Raw genomic sequence first — 23,552 nt, 5'->3', positions numbered from 1 at the left:
TGTACGTGGCACCTCACTACACGTGCTGCCGATAATGGAGGATCGGCCCACAAGCCCGGGGCCGCCGCTGGGGCTCTTTCTTGGTGGTGGCCTCCCCTCCCCCTCCCCCTCCCCCTCCCCCGATCCAACCCATTCGGCCCCATCGTTGTCACGCCACTGAATGCATGGCGCCTACCTGTATGTATTTTGGCTGCTGCTCTCAACGGTGAGCCCCCTCTCCGTCTCCGCTCCACAGCAAAAACTCGAATTCACCTTTCGAACCAAAGCGAGCGGAATGTTAAAAAAGGGAAAACGACGACACAAGCGTAGGACACGAGCCAGCCGGCCAGTTCCTGGTTCCTGAGTAATGAAAAGCTCTGTTTCTGGTTGAGGTAGGCATCGCTCCCGGTTCGGTACTTGGGTTGTTAGGGTCAGTAAGGGCCGCCATTAGATGCCTCATGTGGCAAGCAAAAGAGCACGGCAACTGTTCACCCAGAGTGGAGGTCAGAGCGATTAATTTACACTCGTGGCTGCCAGCAGCGGCAGTGCGGCACAATCCCGCACACACCTTATTGCCGCTTCTTCCAGCACGCAACTGTTTACTGCCATTGGTCGAAGTGGCAAGCAAGCATGCCTTGTGCCATGGGCATGCATGTGGCGACGGAGGCAGCAACAGTTGGTTTCAGAAACGGCAATCTGTACATTCTGAATTTCTGATGGATGATGCAGGATGGCTTCATTACAGCTTTGCTGTTTTGCTAGCTACTCCCGGCTAGCTAGGGCCTGTTGTAAGCGTACAGTAGTGCATTCCGATGGATGGATGGGTTCATTACAAGTGTGCCGTTTCCTAGCTAGCTAGCTAGGCTAGGGGCTGCAAGTAAGTAAGTAGAATTATATACCATGGATGGCTCTGTGGCCTATGCCATGTTCATCAGGTTACAGTTATAGGTACCCGACCTGTGTAAGCTGTGTAGAGAACCGGATCACTAAGAAACTGATGAAGAAGAAGAAGAAAAATACCTACAAGCCGTGGATTACATGGTGAAGATTTGCTTTTCGGGGGGACAAAAGAGCGGAACAAAAAATCAGACATGATTTATGTTTTGTGCTCCAAGCAGGGGAAGAGCAAAAACGAAGCCTCCCTGTGGATCCTCCTGTTGTCTACCAGCATGATCTTGTCCAGCTTCGCCTTGCACCACTGCAGCTGGTCGCCGGTGATCCTCGGCATCCTCAGCACCCGCGCCACCAGCCGCATGTCCACCTGCGAGAAGAAGAGGTTCTGGTCCGACCTGTCCTCCTTGGGCTTCTTGAACTTCTTCACAATGCAGTTCCCTGTCCTCAGCAGATCCTTCAGCCTCTTCTCTTTCTGCATCGCACCAGTAGGTGGAAGTACTTGTAAGGCACTGTAGCAAATCATCTCCTTGCCGGCTGTGTAGTAGTAGTGTGTAGAGTAAAGCTTACCTTCTGTAACGTGGCGTGGATGCCCTTCACAAGAGCCTCGTCCCTGGGGTCCTGGAGCTCGACGTGGGCGGTAGACAGGCCCTTCAGGACCGATGTCTGCGGCTCTTTGTCGGCCTTGATGAATTCCCAAAGAATGTGCATCGACTCCTCCATGACCACCTCCAGCTCCTCGCTCGTTATCACGTAGTTCCCCTTGCGCTGGTCCTCCATTCGGTCCTTCAGGCTATCCTCTGAAATCCAAAGTTCACGTTAGAGCTCACCATTTCAAGCTAAATTCAGCACCAGACATCTCACCATTGACTGCTAGAATTTCAGAATCCTCACCTCTTATCACCGGCACTTGCAAGAAGTTGCGAAAGGGGCATCGTTCTTTGACGTAGTCTGGCAGCCGAGGGCCCTTGAACGGCTCGTCTTCCACAAACCTCTGCACCATCACCTGAAACTGCTGGAACTCCCCGGCCACCTGGTTGTAGTGGTGGCTGTGGTAAGGGTCGGATTCCGGCAGGTCACAGGCTTGCTCGTACTGCCACCGGAGGAACTCCCACGACAGGCACATCTGGCCGACATAGACCGTCTCCAAGTCGCACCGGAGATCCTTGAGAAGCCGGTCCGACGGGTCCTCGGGTGATCTCCAGCGAGCCGACCGGAAATTGTGCGACAGGATGGATAGCGCCGTCGGTGACAAGGCCTTCAGAGAGTTCGTGGACTGTTGGGGCCCTCTGAGCTGGAGAAAATCTGCAGTGACATTCAGTACATCAGCACGTTAATTAAAGCAACTAAAGAAAAAAAAAAAGGTAAGAAATCCATTTCACGGAGCATGCTGAGCTGGATGAAATATTATGTTGCCAGTATAAAGCAAGAAAGAGCTTCGTCTGTCCTTAAACTGCTTTAAAAAGCTAGTAGATGCAATGCTTGATAGACACAAAAGTTGCAGGCGTTGTGAATAGCATTTCTGCAGTCCTTTCTTTAACTAGTACTACTGTCCTAAAGGAATGGACTACGGAGTTCTGCATTCTTCCCAGAGTTCTTCCCGGAGCAACCAATTGAAGAACATCTCTCTTTGCCCATGCAATCTCTTTCGGTAAGGCTAAGTACTGAATCTCGGTCATTACATGTGGAGATCAGTTTTCCCCTAATCGATCACCACCATAGCTTTTACCGGTAGTACTTTAGCTGCTTTTACCAGTCACCATAGCTTTCAAGACAAGATAGGTTTTTCGGATTTCGCATTGTATGATCCCAATCAGTTAATTCCCTTGGAACTAGCTATTTCTCCAGCATTCTCTATTAGATATCAAGTTGAATTCTCACAATATACTCTAAAGAAAAGTTTACATTTGGACCTAGATTGAAATAAACAAAATTGAATGGTTTCATAACTAAATATTCGTCATTATATTCCCCTCGACAACTTTGAGTATTTCCTCGTTAGACGGAAATTTGGGCACAAAATATTCGTCATTATATTCCCCTCGACAACCAAATATTTGTGCTTTCCTAATAAATGGTTAATTCTATTTATAGTATGTGTTGAGGAACAAATAAATAGTTAACCATTATCTGCACAATAAATACTAGCTATCTGCGATTATGATTTACCAATTGAATACTAGATAATGGACCATCAAACCAATCGGTTCAGAGAAAGGTGGGTGCACCCTAAATTTTTCTTGTAGAATACATGTGCAGTTATATTTAGAAAATAAAACTGGAATCAAAGAGAACTCGGAATAAAGTGGTAATGTGAAATTAGGCATACCTATGGCATACATCTTCTGAAAGCACAGGATGTCAAACTTCCTCATCCTCTCCCTGTAACTTTTGAAGAACTTGTTCAGCTCATCCATCGGGTCCTCGCGCAGGAACTTAGCATCGATCCTCCATGGTTTGAGGTCCTCCATCGGCGCCTTTGGTGACTCCGACTCCTCCAGGATCGTCGGCAGCCCAGCTGACCGCACCTTCTTCAGCTCTAGCTTCAGCTGCTCGATCAGGTCTTGGTGCTCCCACAGCGACTCCAATTCGTCCTCTTCTTCCTCTGTCAAGTCCTTCCACTTGCCTTCCTGATCCTGCTCCTCATCTAGCGACTTGGCCTTCTCAGTGACTGAAAAGTGGACATGTCGAGGGGCTTTGGCTGGATCATCATCTGCACTAGCATGCTTATCTTCCGTTGGCTCTGAAATATTCTCGCCGTGAGGGATTGCTCCATATTGATGATCATGTGTACTGAACTCCTGCTCTGAGTGCTCTGGGGTTGTACGATCGTCAGAAGATACGGCATACGACCGATCATTTGTGTGGACAATTGTTTTGTGATCATTGGAGCTGAGGTCATCTGAATGAGCATTTCTACTGACGGATTCTTTCTCTGAAGGGCCAGGGCTTCCCATGAAATCATAAGCAACCTCACCTTCTTCCTCTTCTTCTGTACCAGCAATTTCTTTCCAAACATCAGATATAAATTCATGTGAGTGACCATCTGTACCGACAAATTCTTGCTCGGAATGATTGTCGTCTGGAAACGATGCAGCTGCCTGACCACTTCTACTGGCTGCTTCTTCTCTATCAGCAGAAACAAGCTCGGGTGGATGACCACTCGTACCGACAAGTCCCCTCTCTGATGGCTGTGGGCGCCTCTCGGTATCATCAACTACTTGATGAGACGAAACAACCAACTCTCTGTCAGTAGTTACCTCTGGACTGCTCTTGGCATCAGAGATGGCTTCGTATGAATGATCGTTTATGGTGATAATTTCCTTCTCGGAGTGCTCCAAGCTGTTACCACCGGCAAATTCCGTGTCGTACACCGGTGCCACGATCATCTTCTTCTTGCTGCTCGAGGAGCGCTTGTCGTCGTCGCTCATGTCGATGCTGCTGCTCCCCTCCCCATCGACGATCTTCGCCTCGGCCTCCTCGGCTTCTCGGGGTGTTCCCGTCTCGTCCTCCTCTTCGTACTCGGCTTCTGGCGAAGGGGTCCGTGACCACATGTCCTCGGGGTACTTGACGCTGTCCGGCGAGGCCTGGGCGACTGAGCCCGGCGACACCGTGGTTGCCGACGAGTCCTGGAAAGACAGCTGCAGCATGTCCGCCTCCTCCAGGGATTCCATGGCCTTGAGCACCTTGGCCTTGTAGCTCCGCAGGCTGGCGGCGTCATGCACCCCCGCCGGGAAGTCTTTCTCCGAGAGGAACCAGTCGCTGTCGGAGTCCACGACGAGCTCCTTCACCGAGTACCCGTCGTCGCTGGCGCTGGAGTCTGAGTCAGAGTCGCCGAAGCCGGAGAATTCGGAGGCGAAGCTCGTCCTCCCGCTCACGACGCTGCCTTTGGACACGGTGCTCGCCGGCTTCCGCCTGGACGGCGCCCTCTTCGTCGGCGACGCCACTATGTCGCGCGCGACGGGCTTGTCCGCCGGCCGGAGGTCGTTCGCCGTGACGGAGCCGCTGCCGCGGCGGGAGGACCCGTCGACCACTATCCGTTCCTCGGGCTGCGCAGCCGGCTGCGGCGGCGGTGGCGGCACAAAGGACTCCTGGACGCGCACCGTCATGGTCTCCGGCTCCCTGACGAACCCTCGGAAGTCCCGCTCCGTCAGGAAGCGGTAGTTGTGCGTGGCTGGGACGATCTTCGGCTCTGCGTCCACAGCCTCCCCGCCCTGCTCATCATCTTCTTCCACTAGCACCTCTGCTTCCTCTGCTTCGTGTTCGTGCTCCCGCGTGGCCACCGGAACGAACGGAACCGGCGATTCCTTGTCCTGCTTTTTCCGTTCGTGCTGTTCCTCCTCCCCTCGGACGGGTGTCGAAACCACCGGGGCCTCTCGCGGAATTTCGGGCATCTGATTCCGAAAGCTGAAGCAGAGGCCAGACGGAGAGGCTGGAGCCGGCGGCGGCGGCGAAGGCGGGGCCAACGGCTCGGGCGGCGTGTCGTCGAAAGCGCGTTCGTAGGCGGCCATGTCCTCCACGAAATCCTCCTCGCTGGCGTGCACGAAGCTGAAGCTGCGCATCATCTGGAGAACCCTGTCGTCGTGCCCGTCCGCCCCCCCGTCCCTCTCGTCGCCGGGGAAGCCGCCGCGGCGCGGCCTCTTCTCCGTCTCCTTATCCTCGCCCCTGACGACAGCAAAAACACGTTCGGAAACCCGCCAGTCAGTCGTGCCGCCAACAACGAGCGATCGGGAATTCAGAAACCCCAAACCCACGGGAAATTGACCGGCGCCGGTCTCAGTCTTACCTTGGGGAGGGAGACGACATGTAGGCGGAGGCGACGTGGATGGCGGCGACGAGCGCGACGGTGAGGAGCCAGAAGAGGAGCGGCGTGGAGGCGGAGGAGAGGCCCACGACGGAGTGGATGAACCCGCCCGACCCACCGCCACCACCAGTCGCCGCCGCGGCGGCGCGGGCTCCTTCCGCGACGACATCCATGGCCGACGACGACGACGACGACGCTGCTGGTACCTTCCTAAATCCTAACCCGCCTTCCAAGCCAACATAGCCACCCTGCCTGCCGTACCACCTCGTATCTGCCGCGCGCGCCTACCACGGCACTCACTGCTGCCGATCCTGCCGTCCTTTGTACGCCGTGGTCGTCGCGGCGGGAGGGGAAGGGAGGGCGAGGAAAACAACGCGGCAGCGGCCTATGTAAGTAAGTATGGTATGTGATGTGCCGATCGTGCAGTGGAGGCGAGGGAGACGGGGCACGGGGGAAGACGGGAAGATAGCCCCGGCGATTCGGACGCGGCAGCTGCGGTTCGACCGCGACCGCGACGCTGCCTTCCAAGGGAAGACCCCGGCCCACCCAGCCAGGCCGCTACAGGAACGCGCGAACGGGTCCGGTCGGACCACGTCGCACCCAACGAAGAGAGAGCGCGACGTGACGCCCGCGCGCCGGGCCGGGCTGATCGGACGGCGGGTGAAGGCTGCTTTTTTTACCGGCGGACGGCGGGTGGTGCGTCGGCTTCGCGCGCGACCGGCCGTCGCCGCCAGGTGGGGGGGGGGGGGGGGGGGGGGTTAGGTCAGGCCAGGCTAGTGTGGATGCTGACTCGGCCGAAACAGCAACGGAACCCGCCGTCGCGCCATTCACCTGTACTTTATCACGCTTTATTTCCCAAGATCCTTTCCATTCGTGCTGTTATTTCGTGGGATCCTTTCGTCCACGCGTGCCGTTCTCTTCTTTTCTTTCCTTCCTTGCGCGACACAGATGCCTTGGCACCGGGGGAGGGGAGACGGACCGGGCACCAGATGTTTCACGGGGCGAGCCGCGTGTCTGGTTGCAGATTCGGCAGCCATTTTTTTGAGATATGGCTGCCATTGATTGGATAGATACCTGATCTCTCTCTTTTTTTTTAGCTCATCTTGATTGATAAGACGTGTGTCAATACATCATCTCTTATAACGTAATCATATGCATAATAAAATATAAAAAACAACTAGTAGTATAATGCATTGTATCTTATGTGTTGTATCTAAATTTAATGATCTCTGGCTCATGCATGCATGTGATTGGGTTAATACCTCTTTTTTGCCTATGACCACGTGTCAAGGTTGTTAGCTAAGATACTATCTCACTATCTCTTTTCATTAAATACAGTGCCACATAAGCAAAACGCATATGAAACCGCGCTAAGAAACATGCACTAGCACAGGTCTAATATGTACTAAGAGCAAGATATGGCAGCCATTGATTTTTTTCCTAGTGTTGATTGGTTTTGCTTGCGGCATGGAGTGAACCAGAGAGGCAAGTGCCAATAGGCAGCAGAGCCGCCAGCGATCGGCGATCAAACACGCCAAACCAACGGAAATGTCACGAGGAGGTCCGACCGCTGGCACACGTCAACTGCCCCGAGTTCACTTCCATGAGAGAGTTCCAAACAAAACCCCATTTGGGTGAGTTTGGATGAGCTTTCTTTGTTCTTATTGAATGAAAGTGGTTTTCCGGAACTAGAATGAAGCAAAAAGAGAAACAGAGTTCAAACTAACATCCACATCAAGCCCCTAGAACTAGATTGGTTGCAAAACAACCGCAAAATGCACAAGCAAAATAAGAGAGTCTCCCTCATGGACTAGATCCTTGTTGACATCATATTTTTGCATGGGCGGATATTCAATTACTATAACCTCAAATGAAAAAGGACTCAACATGAAAATTCTTCGTCTCGTTGAAACGGTCGATCTTGATATAAAAATCATCTTAATACAAGGTCGTATGCAACTTACAGAGCTAAAACAAGATCATGAATAAAAGTTGCAGAGTTATTTTGAACAAACCGAGTGGATTTGACTTGACAAGACTGAATGGAGGTCTGAAAATTAGGTACGAGGCATCCAATGCACTCGATGAGATCGAGTGAAACCACTCGGAAATTCCTAATGGAATACAAAAGAGTACAGAAAGTTGGCAACGTGCACTCGATGAGTCCAAACAAAACCACTTAGTGGCTCCGAATGAATCCAGAAAATTATCAAAGATTCTTGACCGGGTAAGGTTAGGTTTTTTGATGTTTTGAACGGAATTTTTAGTCTTTTTCTTGTACGCGAAGTCGAGTCGTCTCATAAATAGAGGAGAGGTGACGTCCGATTAAACAACACACAATCGTAAAAACGCATCTCCTACTTTTCATCTGCATTTTATCTCTCCCTCGTTCTTGGTTCCTCGTTATTCGTCGTTCTTCGTGTTGGAGAGCTGCGAATCCCGAGGCCCATAGCCGCCGCACTCTCCGACGGGGTCCCTCCCATGTCTGTGGGGTTTCGGGTCTTCAAAAGTTCTCGTCGGTCGTCTTGCAAACCGCGCTGCTGGCGAGACTCCTTCAACGTGAGCTGCAATGGATCACCACCATTGTCGAGGATACATGTGATGTGTTTTGTACGAACTATCATGTTATTACAGAAACTCCAGAATGACACAATCCACGGTAGGTCGGCATCCGTGAAGATGAAAAGGGCGTCACTCTACTGGATGGTCTTCTCGCCGTGAGGAAACAACATCTCCTAGCATTCCGAAGAATTTTCCCTCGTCTTTGGACTAGTAAGGGAATGCAACTCCACAATAGCATCACCTGTGTGTCATCGCAGAGCATCGCCCATTGATGAAGATACATACTTAGTTTTGCAAGAACACGGTTCAAGCTTCTCCACGCATGCCCTTGGAAACAGAATTCACTTCTCCGTTTCCAAATGCTCCAAAAGGAAGCAACAATCACCATGTTTAGCACACATTTAGTCTTATACTCATGCCATATTTTCTCAAAACAAGTTATTTCATCAATTTTAAAGAATTTAGAGACAAAGTCCATACATGTTTGGCTACAACGAAATCAGGTGGTGCACTCATTCATTTTGCACAATAGAATAAACATGGCGGGTCATCTACAGGTCTTCTTTTTCCAACTTATCTCTAGTAATAACTTTGTTATAAACACATAGCCAAAGAAAAACATGCATCTTTCGAGGGCATCATACTTTCCAAAGACTCTTCCCTCAAATAGAAGTTATCCCACCAAAGTTAATAGCCTTGTTTTGGATGAGCTTTATCTCTTCCCACAAGAAAAAAGAGTGCTTTGTATCTCCTTTTTTCGAATGTATCCAGTTTAGATAAATTTATAACATCTATTCACGTGTGGTTCAAAAAAATTCCACCTTGGTGTTTGTCATTAGAAAGAAATGGGCTATGCCCATAACATATTTTGAAATCTCAAAAAGTGGTCCATGAATAAAAAACAAGTGGTGGCTCTAATTTGAGTCCCATCCAGAAGTTATGGAAAAGTTGGACCTTTTTATATAATGGATTTTGTACATCACACTTAGTGAGATGTGAAGGACAGAAATAAAAGACCACACGCGTGCGCTCGCTCTGGCCTCGTCGGGCTCGGGTCCGGACGACGCGTACATGCGACATGCGCGTGAATGGTCCTTGGAAATATGATTCGTTGCCTTGCACGGGTGCAACTTCCTTTTGTCGTTTTATTTTTTAGTGTCTTGATAGACAGGTTGATTGTCTCTTTGTCCAGTAAGTTTGACTTAAAAAAATCGGTTTGAGATCATGATTGTGACACGATACCACTTGTCGTCCTCCTATATATATTGCTTACCAACCTCGGCCAAACGTACCGAAAACATCTAGGGCTTTGCCTCATCACAACTTGAGTCATCACCATAGTATACTCTATCCCGAACGCGAGTGTGCATCGTTGAGCGGGAGAGAATGTCTCCGAAATCATTCGTCCTTGTGATCCTGCACCGGGAGAGGACGAATTAGGTTTTTAGGAAGTGCTCTGCATGACTACTCAAGTTTGTCATCATGGGTCGTCTTTCGTCCAAGTTGGACAGCGCTACTCATTGTTGTCTTCATCGCCATTAAAACAGATCATTGCCAACATTGTCATCAACGCCATCTCTCCTCCAACAACTAACGAATAGTATGTCCATTGTGATCTGTTCATGTCTCTATTTGTACTTTTCGTTTCATGTGTGATGCTCCCGTGCATGTTTTCCTGTTCACCTAGAATGCCATATCATTGCATGCTAATTTCTATTACAATCATGAATTATTTACTAGAATTAATCATGAACTTGCCTATTTTTTCAACAATTGAAAAACCTAATTGTAGGCAATTTCCTCTGTTAACTATGGCTAGATTCGTTGATGCACTAAGGGCGGATAAGTTTACAGGTGGTAGGTAAAGTCCACACTCTGTCTTATTGTTCTAAAAGTTTTCCATGCTAGTGTTGGCATGCTAGAGGGAATTTCTGAGGAAGATCAGATGAAGTTCCTGGACGCTCTTCCCAAACACAGAGCGGGCGTTGTTTGTGCTCATTCCACACACATACATATATTAGAATTTCTGAAAACCTAATTGACTATCTTGAAATGTTACTAAAAGTAGGTCAATCATTGATGGTTACGAACATCAATGCTCGTAGGTCAAATTCCCGTTGTTTGTGCTCATCCCACACACGTACACCTGGTTTGGCCCACAACTACAGAAGTTCATCAACTAATGGCCTTAGGTACACATCAATGTCGTTGCCGGGTTGCTTCGGTCCTTGGATGAGCACTAGCATCATAATGAACTTCCGCTTCATGCACAACCAAGGAGGAAGGTTGTAGATACATAGAGTCACGGGCCAGGTGCTGCGACTGCATCTTTGCTCCCCAAAAGGATTCATGTCGTTTGTACTTAGACTAAGCCATAAGTTTCTTGGGTCATCTGCAAAGTCCGGCCACTCCCTCTCGATTTTCCTCCACTTCGACCCATCTGCGAGGTGTCTCAACTTTCCGTCTTTCTTATGCTCGCCTTTGTGCCATCGCATCAACTTGTCATGTTCATTGATTCTGAACAGACGTTTCAACCGTCGTATTATAGGATTATACCACATAACCTTAGCACGAACCTTCTTTCTGGGGGGCTCGTCATCGCCCTCAACATCACCAGGGTCATCTTGTCTGATCTTGTACCGACATGCAGTACATACCAGGCATTTGTCCATATTCTCGTACTTCTGACCGCGGTACATGATGCAGTCATTAATGCATGCGTGTATATTCTGCACATCTAATCCAAGAGGACGAATAGCCTTCTTTGCTTCGTACGTAGTCTCGGGCAAGTCGTTATCCTTTGGAAGCTTCGGCTTCAATATTTTCAGTAGCTTCTCAAATCCCGTGTCAGATAAACCGGTTTCTGCTTTCCATTTCAACAGTTCCAGTGTGGTACCAAGCTTTGTGCTGCCATCTTCGCAATTTGGGTACAACAACTTTTTATGATCGTTTAGCATGGCCTCCAACTTCAGCTTCTCCTTGTCTGTATCGCATTGTCTCTTTGCATCAGAAATGGCCCGACCAAGACCATCAACGGGCTCATCTGATGCCGGTTGTTCTTCACCTTCTTCTTCTTCATTGTCTTCCATTGCAGTATCACTGTATTCTTCAGTGAACATAGGATATTTGTCATCATCATCTTCTTCTTCATTGTCTTCCATCATAACCCCTCTTTCGTCGTGCATGGTCCAACAATAATATGTGGGCATGAAACCTCTCCGAAGCACGTGGCCTTGAATGGTTTTCGAGCTATAGTACTCCTTCACGTTTCGACAGTCAACACATGGACAAGGCATAAAACTCGGGCATTAGTCCCGGTTCGTAATGTACTCCGAAGTGCGTCGGTCATCATACATCCATTGACGGTTCATATGTATTATGAAATTAAGTATATTAAAAAACCATTGCAGAACATCATGAATAGAGAAATGACCAAGTTAATAGAAGTTCATCATCACATTAAAACCAAAGCACAGTAGTGATCAAATGTTATTATTGCAAAAATAATTACATAAAGTTCTCTCAGAAAACAACATACAACTATGTAAACATTTAAATGCAACGACAAATGCGATCAAAATCGCAATTAAGGTAACAATTGACCCAACAATATAATGATACCAAGCCTCTTTATCGATGGCATATTTTTCTAATATTCATAATCTTCAAGCGCATTTCATCCATCTTTAAGCGCATTGCATCCATCTTCAACCGCATTGCATCCATCTTCATCTTGTGATCATCGAAGACATCGGCAGCATGCAACTCCAGTTCCACATTCTTCTCCTCAATTATTTTCAATTTTTTCTTCAAGTAATTGTTTTCCTTTTCAACCAAATTTAACTTCTCGACAAGAATTTCTATGTGGGTTGGAATTTCCGGTTCACATACCTCCTAGATTAAAAAAATATATGTCACGTTGGTCGTCATAATTGTCATAAGCATTAAATAAAACAAACTGTTATAAAAGACAATATATACCACATCCGAATCATAGAGAGGACGAGGGTCGACGGAGGCGGATACCAAAACCATCGCACTATATAATAATAAAAATAAGTATTTTATACAAGTATCTATCTAAATCATATAAGTAAGAAAAAAATTCTTTTAAAAAGAAGATAAGAACAAGAGGCTCACCACGGTGGTGCTCACGACGAGATCGGCACGGGCGATCGACAACGGTGAGGACGAACACGGGACGACACCCTACACATGTGCAGACTCTAATAAGTTAATTTGAACCCAAATTTTGCATCTAAATCAAAAGAACTCCCACATACACTCCTACACTAAAACCCACAAATCAGTCTACTTCTAGATCATTTGAAATGAGCTAAACTAGCAGTGAGAGATGAAAGGATGAAGTAACTAACCTTTAAAACACTTGTGTAGTTGGTGCACTATCAAACCTAGACAAATCTTGAGGAAAATAGAGCTTGGAGATGTCGAGCTTGGAGAGGAGAAATCTTATAAGTGTGGCTCGGGCATTTCATCAAACACTTCATGTGCATGCATAGAAGGGTGGCAAGAGCATGGCATGCACACCTCATGCAGCCAAAAACAGAGGAGAGGGTGGGAGGGGCGAGGGTCTATATAGGCAAAACTTTAGTCCCGGTTTTTGTCTAAAACCGGGTCTAATAGCCTACCATCTAGTCCCGGTTCCATTCCCCAACCGGGACTAATGTTTCGCGGCACGCCACGTGTCAGTCGCTGGATCTTTAGTCCCGGTTTTTTACACGAACCGGGACTAATGTGTCTAATCGAACCGGGACTATTGCCCCGCGAGGCCCTGGCATCTCGAACCGGGACCAATGCCCGACATTGGTCTCGGGTTTATTTTGATCCGGGGGTAATGGCCCTTTCTGCTCAGGCCGAAAGCCTCTTTTTCTACTAGTGGTAGTCCCTTGTGAAATTTTTAGAAAAACTTATATTTAGTAACGAAGGGAGTACGTATTAGGTATATGTGCGAAGCCAATGTGCATTACATTCTCAGCTGGTCTTTATGTCTTTCTACATTATATATATCATGTTTGTTTGATGATTCATGTACATGTCTTAATTTAATGATACAAATGTGTTTCAAGACCAGTGTAGTAGCACATGCGGAACACAACAAATTAATTGTTGGTTTTGCCAAAGTCAGGCTCTGGTGGCTTGGGCAGCAGGATGAGGCTCTCCTCCTGGAGCGACCGCTGGCGTTGCACACCGCGCATGGCATTCTTGGCGAACCTCGACACGAGGACTGTTGTCTTGATCTGGCTGGACGATGACACCGACGCCATCTCGACGTTGCACATCTCTTCCTCCTCCCGCCTCCGTTGCTCCACCGCCTTCCGCTTTTGGTACCTCCTCCACGCGGCCTGGATGAAGCACGACGCCCAGGTGCGCCACTGCTGCGAGTAGAACCTAAAGGTTTGTTGAAGCTGCTTGCTGTGCAGCCGTCGAAACTGCCCGGCGACGAACTTAAGCTCGTCGGCATGCAACGCGAAGCCCTCCACCTCGGAGAGCGCCTTTACACTGCGAGTGGACAGCGGCAGGTTCACCGCGGCCTTTGGGTCCAACGCCCATGTGAGCAGCTCCTCCCCGCAGAAGTCCCCTTCCTTGAGCAGCCCCCTGTTGAAGAACCCCGTGCGGCCCCCGTCGGTGGTGGAGCTTTCCAGTCGGCCTCTGATGATGAAGAGCATCTCATCGACGGGCTCCCCTTCCCGCACCACGTAGGTGGATTCTGTGCATAGGATGGCCTTGAGCCTCTCGCAGATGGCGTCGAGGAGGCGCTCGTCCATGTTGGCAAAGAGCGGCACGCGACGGACGAGGCGGAGGCAGAGATGGCGCTTGACGTCTCGCCGGATGTCCTTTGGGAGGCAGCTCACGAGTCCGTCCTCGTCCACGCCCCGCGTCTCCAGCCACTTGTACTGGTTGTGTCGCCACACACGCTCCCGGAGATCATCGGGGAGGTGGCGGTGGCGCATCCACTGCTCCGAGTCCCGTCGCTTGAGCCGCATCTCCTCCATACGCAGCGTCATGGACTGGAGGTACGTCTGCATGTTGCCGATGAGCAGTGCCATGAGGATGAGCCCGAAGACAGCGAGGATGATGGCGAAAAGGGCCTCCCCCTTGTAGTGTGTGGTCTCCAGCCCCTGGGCGCCGGTGCTGAGGTTCTGGAGGCCCCACCATAGGCAGTAGAGAATCTTGGGGACGAGGTCGTTTGTGTGGGTGACGCCGGAGGTGATGGCGGTGGTATAGATGCCGTAGTTGAAGCCTGTGCCGTTGTTGTCCACAGGCGCGCACTCCTGCACGAGCACCTGTCGGATCATAGTCCGCCACTTCATGAACCCATCCTCATCGCCCTCTTGTTTCCCTCCGCAGTACATGTATATCTTGCACTGGTGGAACTTGAGCCCGGCGCACTTCTCCCGCCAGCAGTCGTCGAGGCGCTCGACGGCGAGGAGGTACCAGAAGGAACCCACCATGTGGGAGCATAGGATGTAGAGGAGGAGGTAGAAGGCGGCGCCGGCGAAGGCAGTCTCTGCGAAGACGCCGGTGGTGCGCCTGAGCTCGGAGGTGATAGGGTAAAAGCGGAGGAGGCGGGGCAAGTACTGGATGAGCACGATGAAGAAGAGCGCCGTCTTGATGGGAAGCAGGTCTGCGTTCTTGGGCTTCAGGAAGAACTTGATCATCTGGATTTGTGGCAGGGGGAGCACAGAGAGGAGGTCAACGATGAAAAAACGGCGGAGGTAGCGGCGCGCGATGGCACTATGGTTGACGACGAGCTCCCCGCGGCCGAACACCCGCGACGACGGCGCGATGAAGGCTGTGTGGAACTGTAGCACGATCCGCACCAGGTAGAAGAAGTCGACGGCGGTGCGCACGGCGGTGGCGCCGACGGCCAGCTCACGTTTGAAGCCGATGCATGTGTTGGTCTGGGTCACATTGACGGAAGGGAGGTAGAAGAAGAGCGGGTCGGTGGCGACAGAGATGATGCAGGAGAAGACGAAGAGTCGGTTCATGCGCATCAGGAACGGGTCCTGCGGGTCGTAGATCTTGAGGGAGATGCTCTTGAGGTCCTCCTGGAAGACCCGCCCGATGTTCTTCAACCGCTCCGACTGGGTGATCACGCCGGCCGCCGCCATGCGGATGGATCGGGACCGGATCTTGGGGCCGCGGGAGAAGTAGCTGTCCATCTGGTGGCCGCTGCCGGGGCCGTCCATGGTGGCGATCCTCGGGCTGACCGGTTCCTCCAACCTCACGAACTTGTCCTTGCGTCGGCCGCCGTCTTCGATGAAAGGAGACCTACGGCCAACGCAGCCGGAGAACACGGTCTTCCTCCCTGGGAGCTAGGGCGGAGGCGACTGCATGCTGCGGCATCATCCTCATTACTTGCCCCTCATCACGCAGTGCATGCATGGGTCAACATGCCGGCGGCGATTAATTGCAACAGATATCGACCGACGACGGAGGCGCTGGACGCGGCAGAGATCGAGCAGCCGATCGACAAGCAGGATCGACTTTCGCGGCCGGGAAATCGCTACTACCAAAGCCAATCGATTTGTTGGTTCCTCTTCCCCTTCCCCCCTCCGTTTCCGTTGATCCTCTCTTTGTGGTTGCATGTATTGCTCTGCTTCATGCATGGACGAGAGAGAGACAAGGGCGCGGCCTACACGTGGAGTATTTCCACTGGTTCATGCTACACAGGTTCATGCACGACAGAAAAATGAGAATTGTTAATTTCAAGAAAATAAATAAACTAGAATTGTCGGACGGGGCTTGCCTGCTCCGCGAGGCTGCTCCCGTGCTCCGCACTCATCCAACGACCCTCCGCTCTTGCCTTCCTTTTCACTTAAAAATCCAGTAATTAAACAAAATCGACCACCCGTCTGTTTAACCAAATCCACAAAAGGCCAGCTTTCTTAATTAAAACCGGCCGCTCCGGGCTTTCCCTCCGGCCAGTAATTAACGTAACAAAACAGAGATTTGGAGAGAAAATAATTAGTAGTGCGCGCCAAAACATTGGCGATGATCTGCTCGGCGAATTTGCATCATCTCTCACGTGACCCCTTAAACCCTCGCCATGTCCGGGTAGGCCGTCCGGTCACTATTCGGTCATAAAAAAATGATCAAGTCGGGCCTCTTAAACCGGCCTCAAACGTCCGGGCTGACTGGTACTCTCATTTTCAGCTCAAATATGGGACGGATATGAAGAGCCCATACGCGCCCGAGCACGCATGTCACGTCGGATCCACGGCCCAACCCTACCTCAAATTGCACCAAATCTCCCAAATCCTTCCTCCTCCTCCCGCCGTCCACCAACATTTCCCGCATCCGACCCCTCGCCGTTCTGCACCCTTGCTCTCCATTCTCACACATGTCCCTATTCATCGTCGTGATGTCTTCCACCCCGTCCCAGAACGCCACGACGGAGACGCGATCCGCCTTGTCCGTCGGCGGCCCTTCCTCCGCTTCGTCTTGTAAGCCGGAGAACATCGCCCGTAATTTGCGCCGTCGCCGGCAGTGACACAGGGAGTTGGCCGCACAGGTACATGCGGGCTTCATCGATGAGATGTCACCCCCGGCATGTCGGACTCCCGTCACCCCATCAATGCAAGTGTCGGCGCGGATTGTGTCGTTCGGCACCGTCGAGACCGAGGAGGAGGATGAGACAGCCGTGTGAACCCTTCCAGAGAGCTTTCCGGTCATGCAACAGCCATCTGTCCAAGAGTATGAGTCCCCGCAGCTCGTTCGGGGAGCGGGTGAGCACCGGCAACCTCACGGCCCGGGCTGCAATCGACAAGTTCGACGAAATGTCTCAACAGGACTGGGTATGCTTGCTCCTGTCCGATCTAATGATTTATGTTTTGCAAGTTCACTATTTCGCACAAGATGATTGCTTGCAAACCATGAACGTCTCGGAGACATACTTGGCAAGTATGACCAATGAGAATGAAGATATGGACGCATTTGTGATTGGGGCAACATTCGATCCTAATCCTACCAAGAAGAAGAAGGTCAAGACGACGAAGGCAAGAGGGCTTGCTTTTTCAAGATTTGAGGACATCTTGTTGGTCAAATCTTGGTTGAACACAACATTGGATCCAATAAGTGACACCGAGAAAAAGGGGGGCACGTATTGGGAGAAGATTTGGAAGGACTATCATGAACGAAAGGAGTATGTGGAGCCGCATCCTATCGTGAGCACCCGCAATGTGGCATCTCTCCAACATCGATGGGGGATCATTCAAGGAGAAGTGAACAAGTACGTTCGTTACTACTAACTAAACGGTCTCAAAGTGGGATGGGAGTGGCAACTCATGTAAGCTCGATTGTCGCATCTTATTATCATTTCAATATATTGATGTGTTTGTTATTCTTGTGGTCATACATATGGTCTATCTTTGGCGGCGGTGGCGGCCACTTTGTATCACGAGACCGAGAAGAGTCCATTTTCTTTTAGCCGTTGTTGGCTCTTATTGGATGGCAAGCCAAAGTGGCAACAAGTTGTGGTCGATCTCAAGGCCGGAAAGAAGAGGAATGATGGATCAAGCACCCACCAATCAATTGGATTGGACGATGACAACAAGGATGTTGTCGTTACCAATGGAAAACCTACCGTGCCAAAGGAGAATCGGCTACTCATGGGAACTAAGTGGGAGAAGGCATGGATCTCCCGTGATATCGTGGCTACAAAAATATCGTCCACATGGACGAACATTTTTTCGGCAAGGGAGATCAAGAAAGAGGAGAGGTACAAGCTTATGTTGGATGCGCAAAGGGAGAGGATGGAGTGGGATCGGACGAGGGCAGAGAGGCGGCTTGAAATTGAGAGTGAGAAGGTCGAGTTGGAAAAGTAAGAGGCGGCGATCAAATGAGAAGTCGAGAAGGCCAAAACGTTTGGAGATATTGAGATCGAGAAGGAGAGGTTGCAACTCTCATGCGACGCAGAAGATGCAAAAATCATGCTCGCGGATGAATCCACTTTGGATGAACATGCCAATAAATGGCTTGTGGACAGGAAGAAGGAGATCAACCATCATAGTTCAACGTTTGGTTGAACTATGATATCAATTGCTTTTGTTTAAAACTGTTAAATTTGAACAATTTGTATCGGATGATCGAATCGCATGGATTTTTATGGATTTGAGAGTCTGGATATGAGGAATGTGGATGCACGGAGCGAAATATGAGGGGCCTTCCGGATGGGTCTGCGGGCGTGCCACGGTGCAACCACAGGTGTATAGGGGGCGAATTTGCCCTCCGGATGTAGATGTTCTTACCTGTGATGTGAAGCATAATTTTTTTATCCGGAGGTAACACAAACGGCCTTCAATATTAATTCAAAGTACATACTACTACATTGCACATATACTATATCACTAAGCTCCCTAGGACTGAAGGCCTCACAATCAATTGAAGTTTTTAATTGGAATTTGATCATCCAATTTTGATCGGGTCAATGATTTTTAAAATCCTTATCATTCAACTTTTATACAATATGCTATGATTCCAAATGTTTAAATCTTCACAATTAATTGAGGCTTCAATTTAGAATTGGGTCGCCCGATTTTGACCGGATCAACAATTTTTCGAGGAGCTATCCCATTTAATTATTTTAATTTTATATGTTTCCAGCATTTAAAGCTCTTTCATACCATTGAGGTATTCAATTTTGGACTTGCTTTACGGTTTTGATCGGGCCAACGATTTTTCAAATCAATGAGCAACAATCGGCCTATATAAACACGTCTACCCCTTGCAGACACCTATCACCAGGAAAAAGCACAACCGTGTGATACTATAGCACAAATATAGTATTGGAAATATGACCTAGAGGCAATAATAAATTGGTTACTACCATATTTCCTTGTTCATGATAATCATTTATTATATGTGCAATAATTGTATTGATTGGAAACTCAAATACATGTGTGGATACATAGAGAACAAAGTGTCCCTAGTAAGCCTCTACTAGATTAGCTCGTTGATCAAAGATGGTTAAGGATTCCTAGACATAGACATGAGTTGTCATTTGATAATGGAATCACATCATTAGGAGAATGATGTGATGGACAAGACCCAAACTGTAAACATAGTATTTGATCATATGACTAAGTTTATTGCTATTGCTTTCTGCATGTCAATGTATCTGTTCCTATGACCATGAGATCATGCAACTCCCTCACACCGTAGAAATGCCTTGTGTGAATCAAATGTCACAACATAACTAGGTGGTTATAAATATGCTCTATAGGTATCTCCGAGGGTGTCTGTTGGGTTGGCATGGATCAAGAGTGGGATTTGTCACTCCGTATGACATATAGGTATCTATGGGCCCACTCGGTAATACAACATCACAAGAAGCTTGCAAGCAATGTGACTAAGGAGTTACTCACATGATCTTGTATTATGGAACAATTAAAGAGACATGCTAGTAACGAGATTGACCAAGGTATGTAGATACTGACGATCGAGTCTCACGCAAGTAACATACCGCTGGACAAAGGGAACTGCATAAGAGATTGACTGAATCCTTGACATCATGGTTCGACCGATAATGATATTCATGGAATATGTGGGAACCAATATGGGCATTGAGGCCCCTCTATTGGTCATTGACCGGAGAGGTGTCTCGATCATGTTCACATGATTCTCGAACCCATAGGGTCCGCACGCTTAAAGCTCTATTGATGCTAGAGTAGTATTGGGATATGTACACGTTGATGATCTAATATTGTTCGGAGTCCCGGATGAGATCCCGGATGTCACGAGGAGTTTAGGAATGGTCCGGAGGTAAAAATTTATATATGGGAAGTCCTATTTTGCCTACTAAAGGCATTACCGGTAGTGTACCGGGGTGTCGAAAGGGTTCCGGGGGTCCACCGGGGGGAGTCCACCTACCGTGTTGGCCCACATGGGCCGTAGGGGTGGCGCCCTAGCCACCCTAGGCTATGAGCACCAGCCTCTACAGGCGAAATTGGCTTGGGGCAAGAGTCCCAAAGGGACAAGGCACCCCGGAGGTGCCTTGGAGGAGGGGGACTCGTCCCTTCCTTGTGAAGGGAAGACTCCACCCTAGCCGTCGGCCCTCCTTGGAGGAGGGGCCAAGGGATGCGACCTGAACCTGCCCCTTGCCTCCTATACATAATACATGAGAGGGGTAGGGCTGGACACAACAATTCCCACGCCCTGCGGCCTGCCTCTCACCCGTTCTTCCTCGTTCGTAGTTCTGGAGGCACTTGGCGAAGCCCTGTTGGGATTGCTCCACCACCATCTCCACCACACGGTCATGCTGGTTGAGATCCCATCTACTTCTCCTTCCTCTCTTGTTAGATCAATAAGGAGGAGACGTCATGGAGACGAACTTGTGCTGAACAAGGGGATGTCGTCCGTCCGACACTACATCGGATCAGATTGCGATTGAATCGTGAAGAGTATGACTACATCAACCGTGTTATGTACGATTCCGCTTAGCGATCTACGAGGGTATGCATATGCACTCCCACTCTCGTAGATGTTGATCTCCATAGTTAGATCTTGGGTGCTCGTAGGAAATTTTTTGTTTCCCATCCAATGTTCCCAAACAGTGGCATCATGAGCTAGGTCTATGCGTAGATAACACGCATGAGTTGAACACAAAGTGTTTGTGGGCGTTGATGTTCAGATTGCTTACTTCCTTAGTCTTATCTTGATTCGGCGGTATTTTGGGATGAAGCGGTCCGGATCAACCTTACTCGTCCACATTGATACATCATAAACGTATCTATAATTTCTGCTTGCTCCATGAAAGTTTTGGGTGATATTGATATGTGTTTTGTACACTCTCATACCTTTTTCAACATATTTGGACTAACCTACTGACTCAGTGCACCCAGTGCCAGTTTTTGTGTGCTGATGTTTGTGAATTGCAGGTTCATACCCATATTTACAGTGCCCGAAAAATCCACAAAAAATATATACAAAATCAGCACTCTAGAAGACTCCAGACGGTCGAAGGAGGGCTAGAGGGGGGCCACCAGGCCGCGAGGCGCCCTCGTGGCGCGTCCTGCCCCCTGGCCGTGCGAGGAGGCCGCCTGGGTGGGGCTCACCCCCTCTGGTGCCCTACCTTGGCTCCTATTTTTACCCGTGGAGGAAACCCTCATGCCGGAACCCTTTTCTCCAGAAGCAATTCCGATCTGTGCCGCCATCGCTAACAAGTTTCGAGGGACCATAATTCCTGTGCCGGCACCCTGCCGGGACGGGGAAGTGCCCCCGAATTCATCTCCATCGACGTTGCTTCCTGTTGGGTAACATAGCTAAAATTCAAAATTTTCCTACGCCATACATGGATCTTCCTATGGAGAAAGCAGCAACGAGAGAGGGGTGAGAGCATCTTCGTACCTTTGAAGATCGCTAAGAGAAAGCATTGCTGGAACGCGGTTGATGGAGTCGTACTCGCTGCGATTCAGATCGCGGTGTGATTCCGATATAGTGCTGAACCACGACACCTCCACGTTCAACACACGTGCATCCCGGTGACGTCTCCCGCACCTTGAACCAGCAAGGAGGAGGGAGAGGTTGGGGAAGAGCTCCGGCAGCACGACGGCGTGGTGGCGGTCGAGCTACGAGGTCTCCCGGCAGGGCTTCGCCAAGCACCGTGGGAGAGGAGGGAGAGGAGAAGCAGGGTTGTGCCGAGAGAGAAAGAATTGCGTGTCTCCAAAGGCCAAAACCTCCACTATATATAGGGGCAAGGAGAGGGAGGCGCAACCCTTAGGGTTCCCACCCCTAAGGGGTGCGGAAGCCCCCAGATGGGAGGCTAGGTCGGCGGCCAGGGCAAGGGAGTGGGTGGCGCGCCCCTAGGTGGGCCTTAGGCCCACCAGCGCCTAGGGTTTCCCCTCCTTCCCCTCTTGTGTGCCTTGGGCTGGGTATGGGGGCGCACCAGCCCACCTAGGGGCTGGTTTCCTCTCACACTTGGCCCATGTAGCCTCCCGGGGCTGGTGGCCTCTCCCGGTGGGCCACCGGAACCCTTCCGGTGGTCCCGACACGTTGCCGGTGGTGCCCGTAACATTTTCAGCGTCCAAACCCATCCATCCTATATATCAATATTTATCTCCAGACTATTCCGGAGCTCCTCATGATGTCCGGGATCTCATCCGGGACTCCGAACAACCTTCGGTAACCTTAAGTGCGTAGAACCTATGGGTTCGGGAGGTATGCAGACATGACCGAGACACCTCTCCGATCAATAACCATCAGCAGGGTCTGGATACCCATGGTGGTTCCCACATGTTCCACGATGATCTCATTGGATGAACCACGATGTCAAGGAATCAATCAATCCCATATACAATTCCCTTTGTCTATCGGTATAGAACTTGGCCGAGATACGATCGTCAGTATCCCTATACCTTGTTCAATCTCATTACCGGCAAGTCTCTTTACTAGTTCCATAGCACATCATCCCGTGACTAACTCCTTAGTCACATTGAGCTCATTATGATGATGTTCTACCGAGTGGGACCAGAGATACCTCTCCGTCACACGGAGTGACAAATCCCGATCTCGATTCGTACCAACCCAACAGATACTTTCGGAGATACCCGTAGTGCACCTTTATAGTCACCCAGTTACGTTGTGACGTTTTATACACCGAAAGCACTCCTAAGGTATCCGGGAGTTGCACAATCTCACGGTAGAAGGAAAATATACTTGACATTAGAAAAGCTTTAGCATACGAACAACACGATCTAGCGGTATGCTTAGGATTGGGTCTTGTCCATCACATCATTCTTCTAATGATGTGATCCCGTTATCAATGATATCCAATGTCCATGATCAGGAAACCATGATCATCTATTGATCAATGAGCTAGCCAACTAGAGGTTTGCTAGGGACACATGGTGATCTATTTATTCACACATGTATTATTGTTTCCTGTTAATACAATTATAGCATGAACAATAGACGATTATCATGAACAAGGAAATATGAGAATAACCATTTTATTATTGCCTCTAGGGCATATTTCCAACAGTCTCCCACTTGCACTAGAGTAAATAATCTAGTTACATTATAATGAATCAAACACCCATAACAGTGTGGTGTTGATCATGTTTTGCTCGTGGAAGAGGTTTATTCAACGGGTCTGCAATATTCTGATCCGTGTGTACTTTACAAATATCTATGATTCCTCTCTGGACCTGGTCCTAGATGGAGTTGTAGCGGTGTTAGATGTGCTTGGTCTTCCTGTGAAATCTGGGCTCCTTGGTTATGGCAATGGCTCCAGTGTTATCACAGAAGAGTGTCATCGGACCTGACGCGCTTGGAACCACTCCAAGATCGGTGATGA

General features: G+C 49.5%; 2 protein-coding genes across 2 annotated transcripts; both read right to left on the bottom strand.

Annotated features, from left to right (window-relative positions):
- Positions 1 to 857: 857 nt before the first annotated feature.
- On the bottom strand, positions 858 to 6,170 carry LOC123398289 (protein piccolo-like). Its single transcript, XM_045092769.1, has 5 exons — positions 5,657 to 6,170; positions 3,200 to 5,535; positions 1,765 to 2,175; positions 1,441 to 1,670; positions 858 to 1,345 (listed from the first exon to the last, which is right to left on the bottom strand). Exons 1-5 carry the CDS (start codon positions 5,845 to 5,847, stop codon positions 1,076 to 1,078), a joined length of 3,438 nt encoding a protein of 1,145 aa, XP_044948704.1. The 5' UTR covers positions 5,848 to 6,170; the 3' UTR covers positions 858 to 1,075.
- A 7,063-nt stretch (positions 6,171 to 13,233) lies between these two features.
- On the bottom strand, positions 13,234 to 15,949 carry LOC123398042 (probable cyclic nucleotide-gated ion channel 5). Its single transcript, XM_045092554.1, has one exon. The coding sequence runs from the start codon at positions 15,445 to 15,447 to the stop codon at positions 13,357 to 13,359; it is 2,091 nt and encodes a 696-aa protein (XP_044948489.1). The 5' UTR covers positions 15,448 to 15,949; the 3' UTR covers positions 13,234 to 13,356.
- Positions 15,950 to 23,552: the final 7,603 nt, after the last annotated feature.

Source organism: Hordeum vulgare, chromosome 5H (genome assembly GCF_904849725.1).
Source record: "Hordeum vulgare subsp. vulgare chromosome 5H, MorexV3_pseudomolecules_assembly, whole genome shotgun sequence".
Classification (NCBI taxonomy): domain Eukaryota; kingdom Viridiplantae; phylum Streptophyta; class Magnoliopsida; order Poales; family Poaceae; genus Hordeum; species Hordeum vulgare.
Note: the sequence above shows the minus strand (reverse complement) of the source record. Positions and strands in the feature narration are given on the sequence as shown.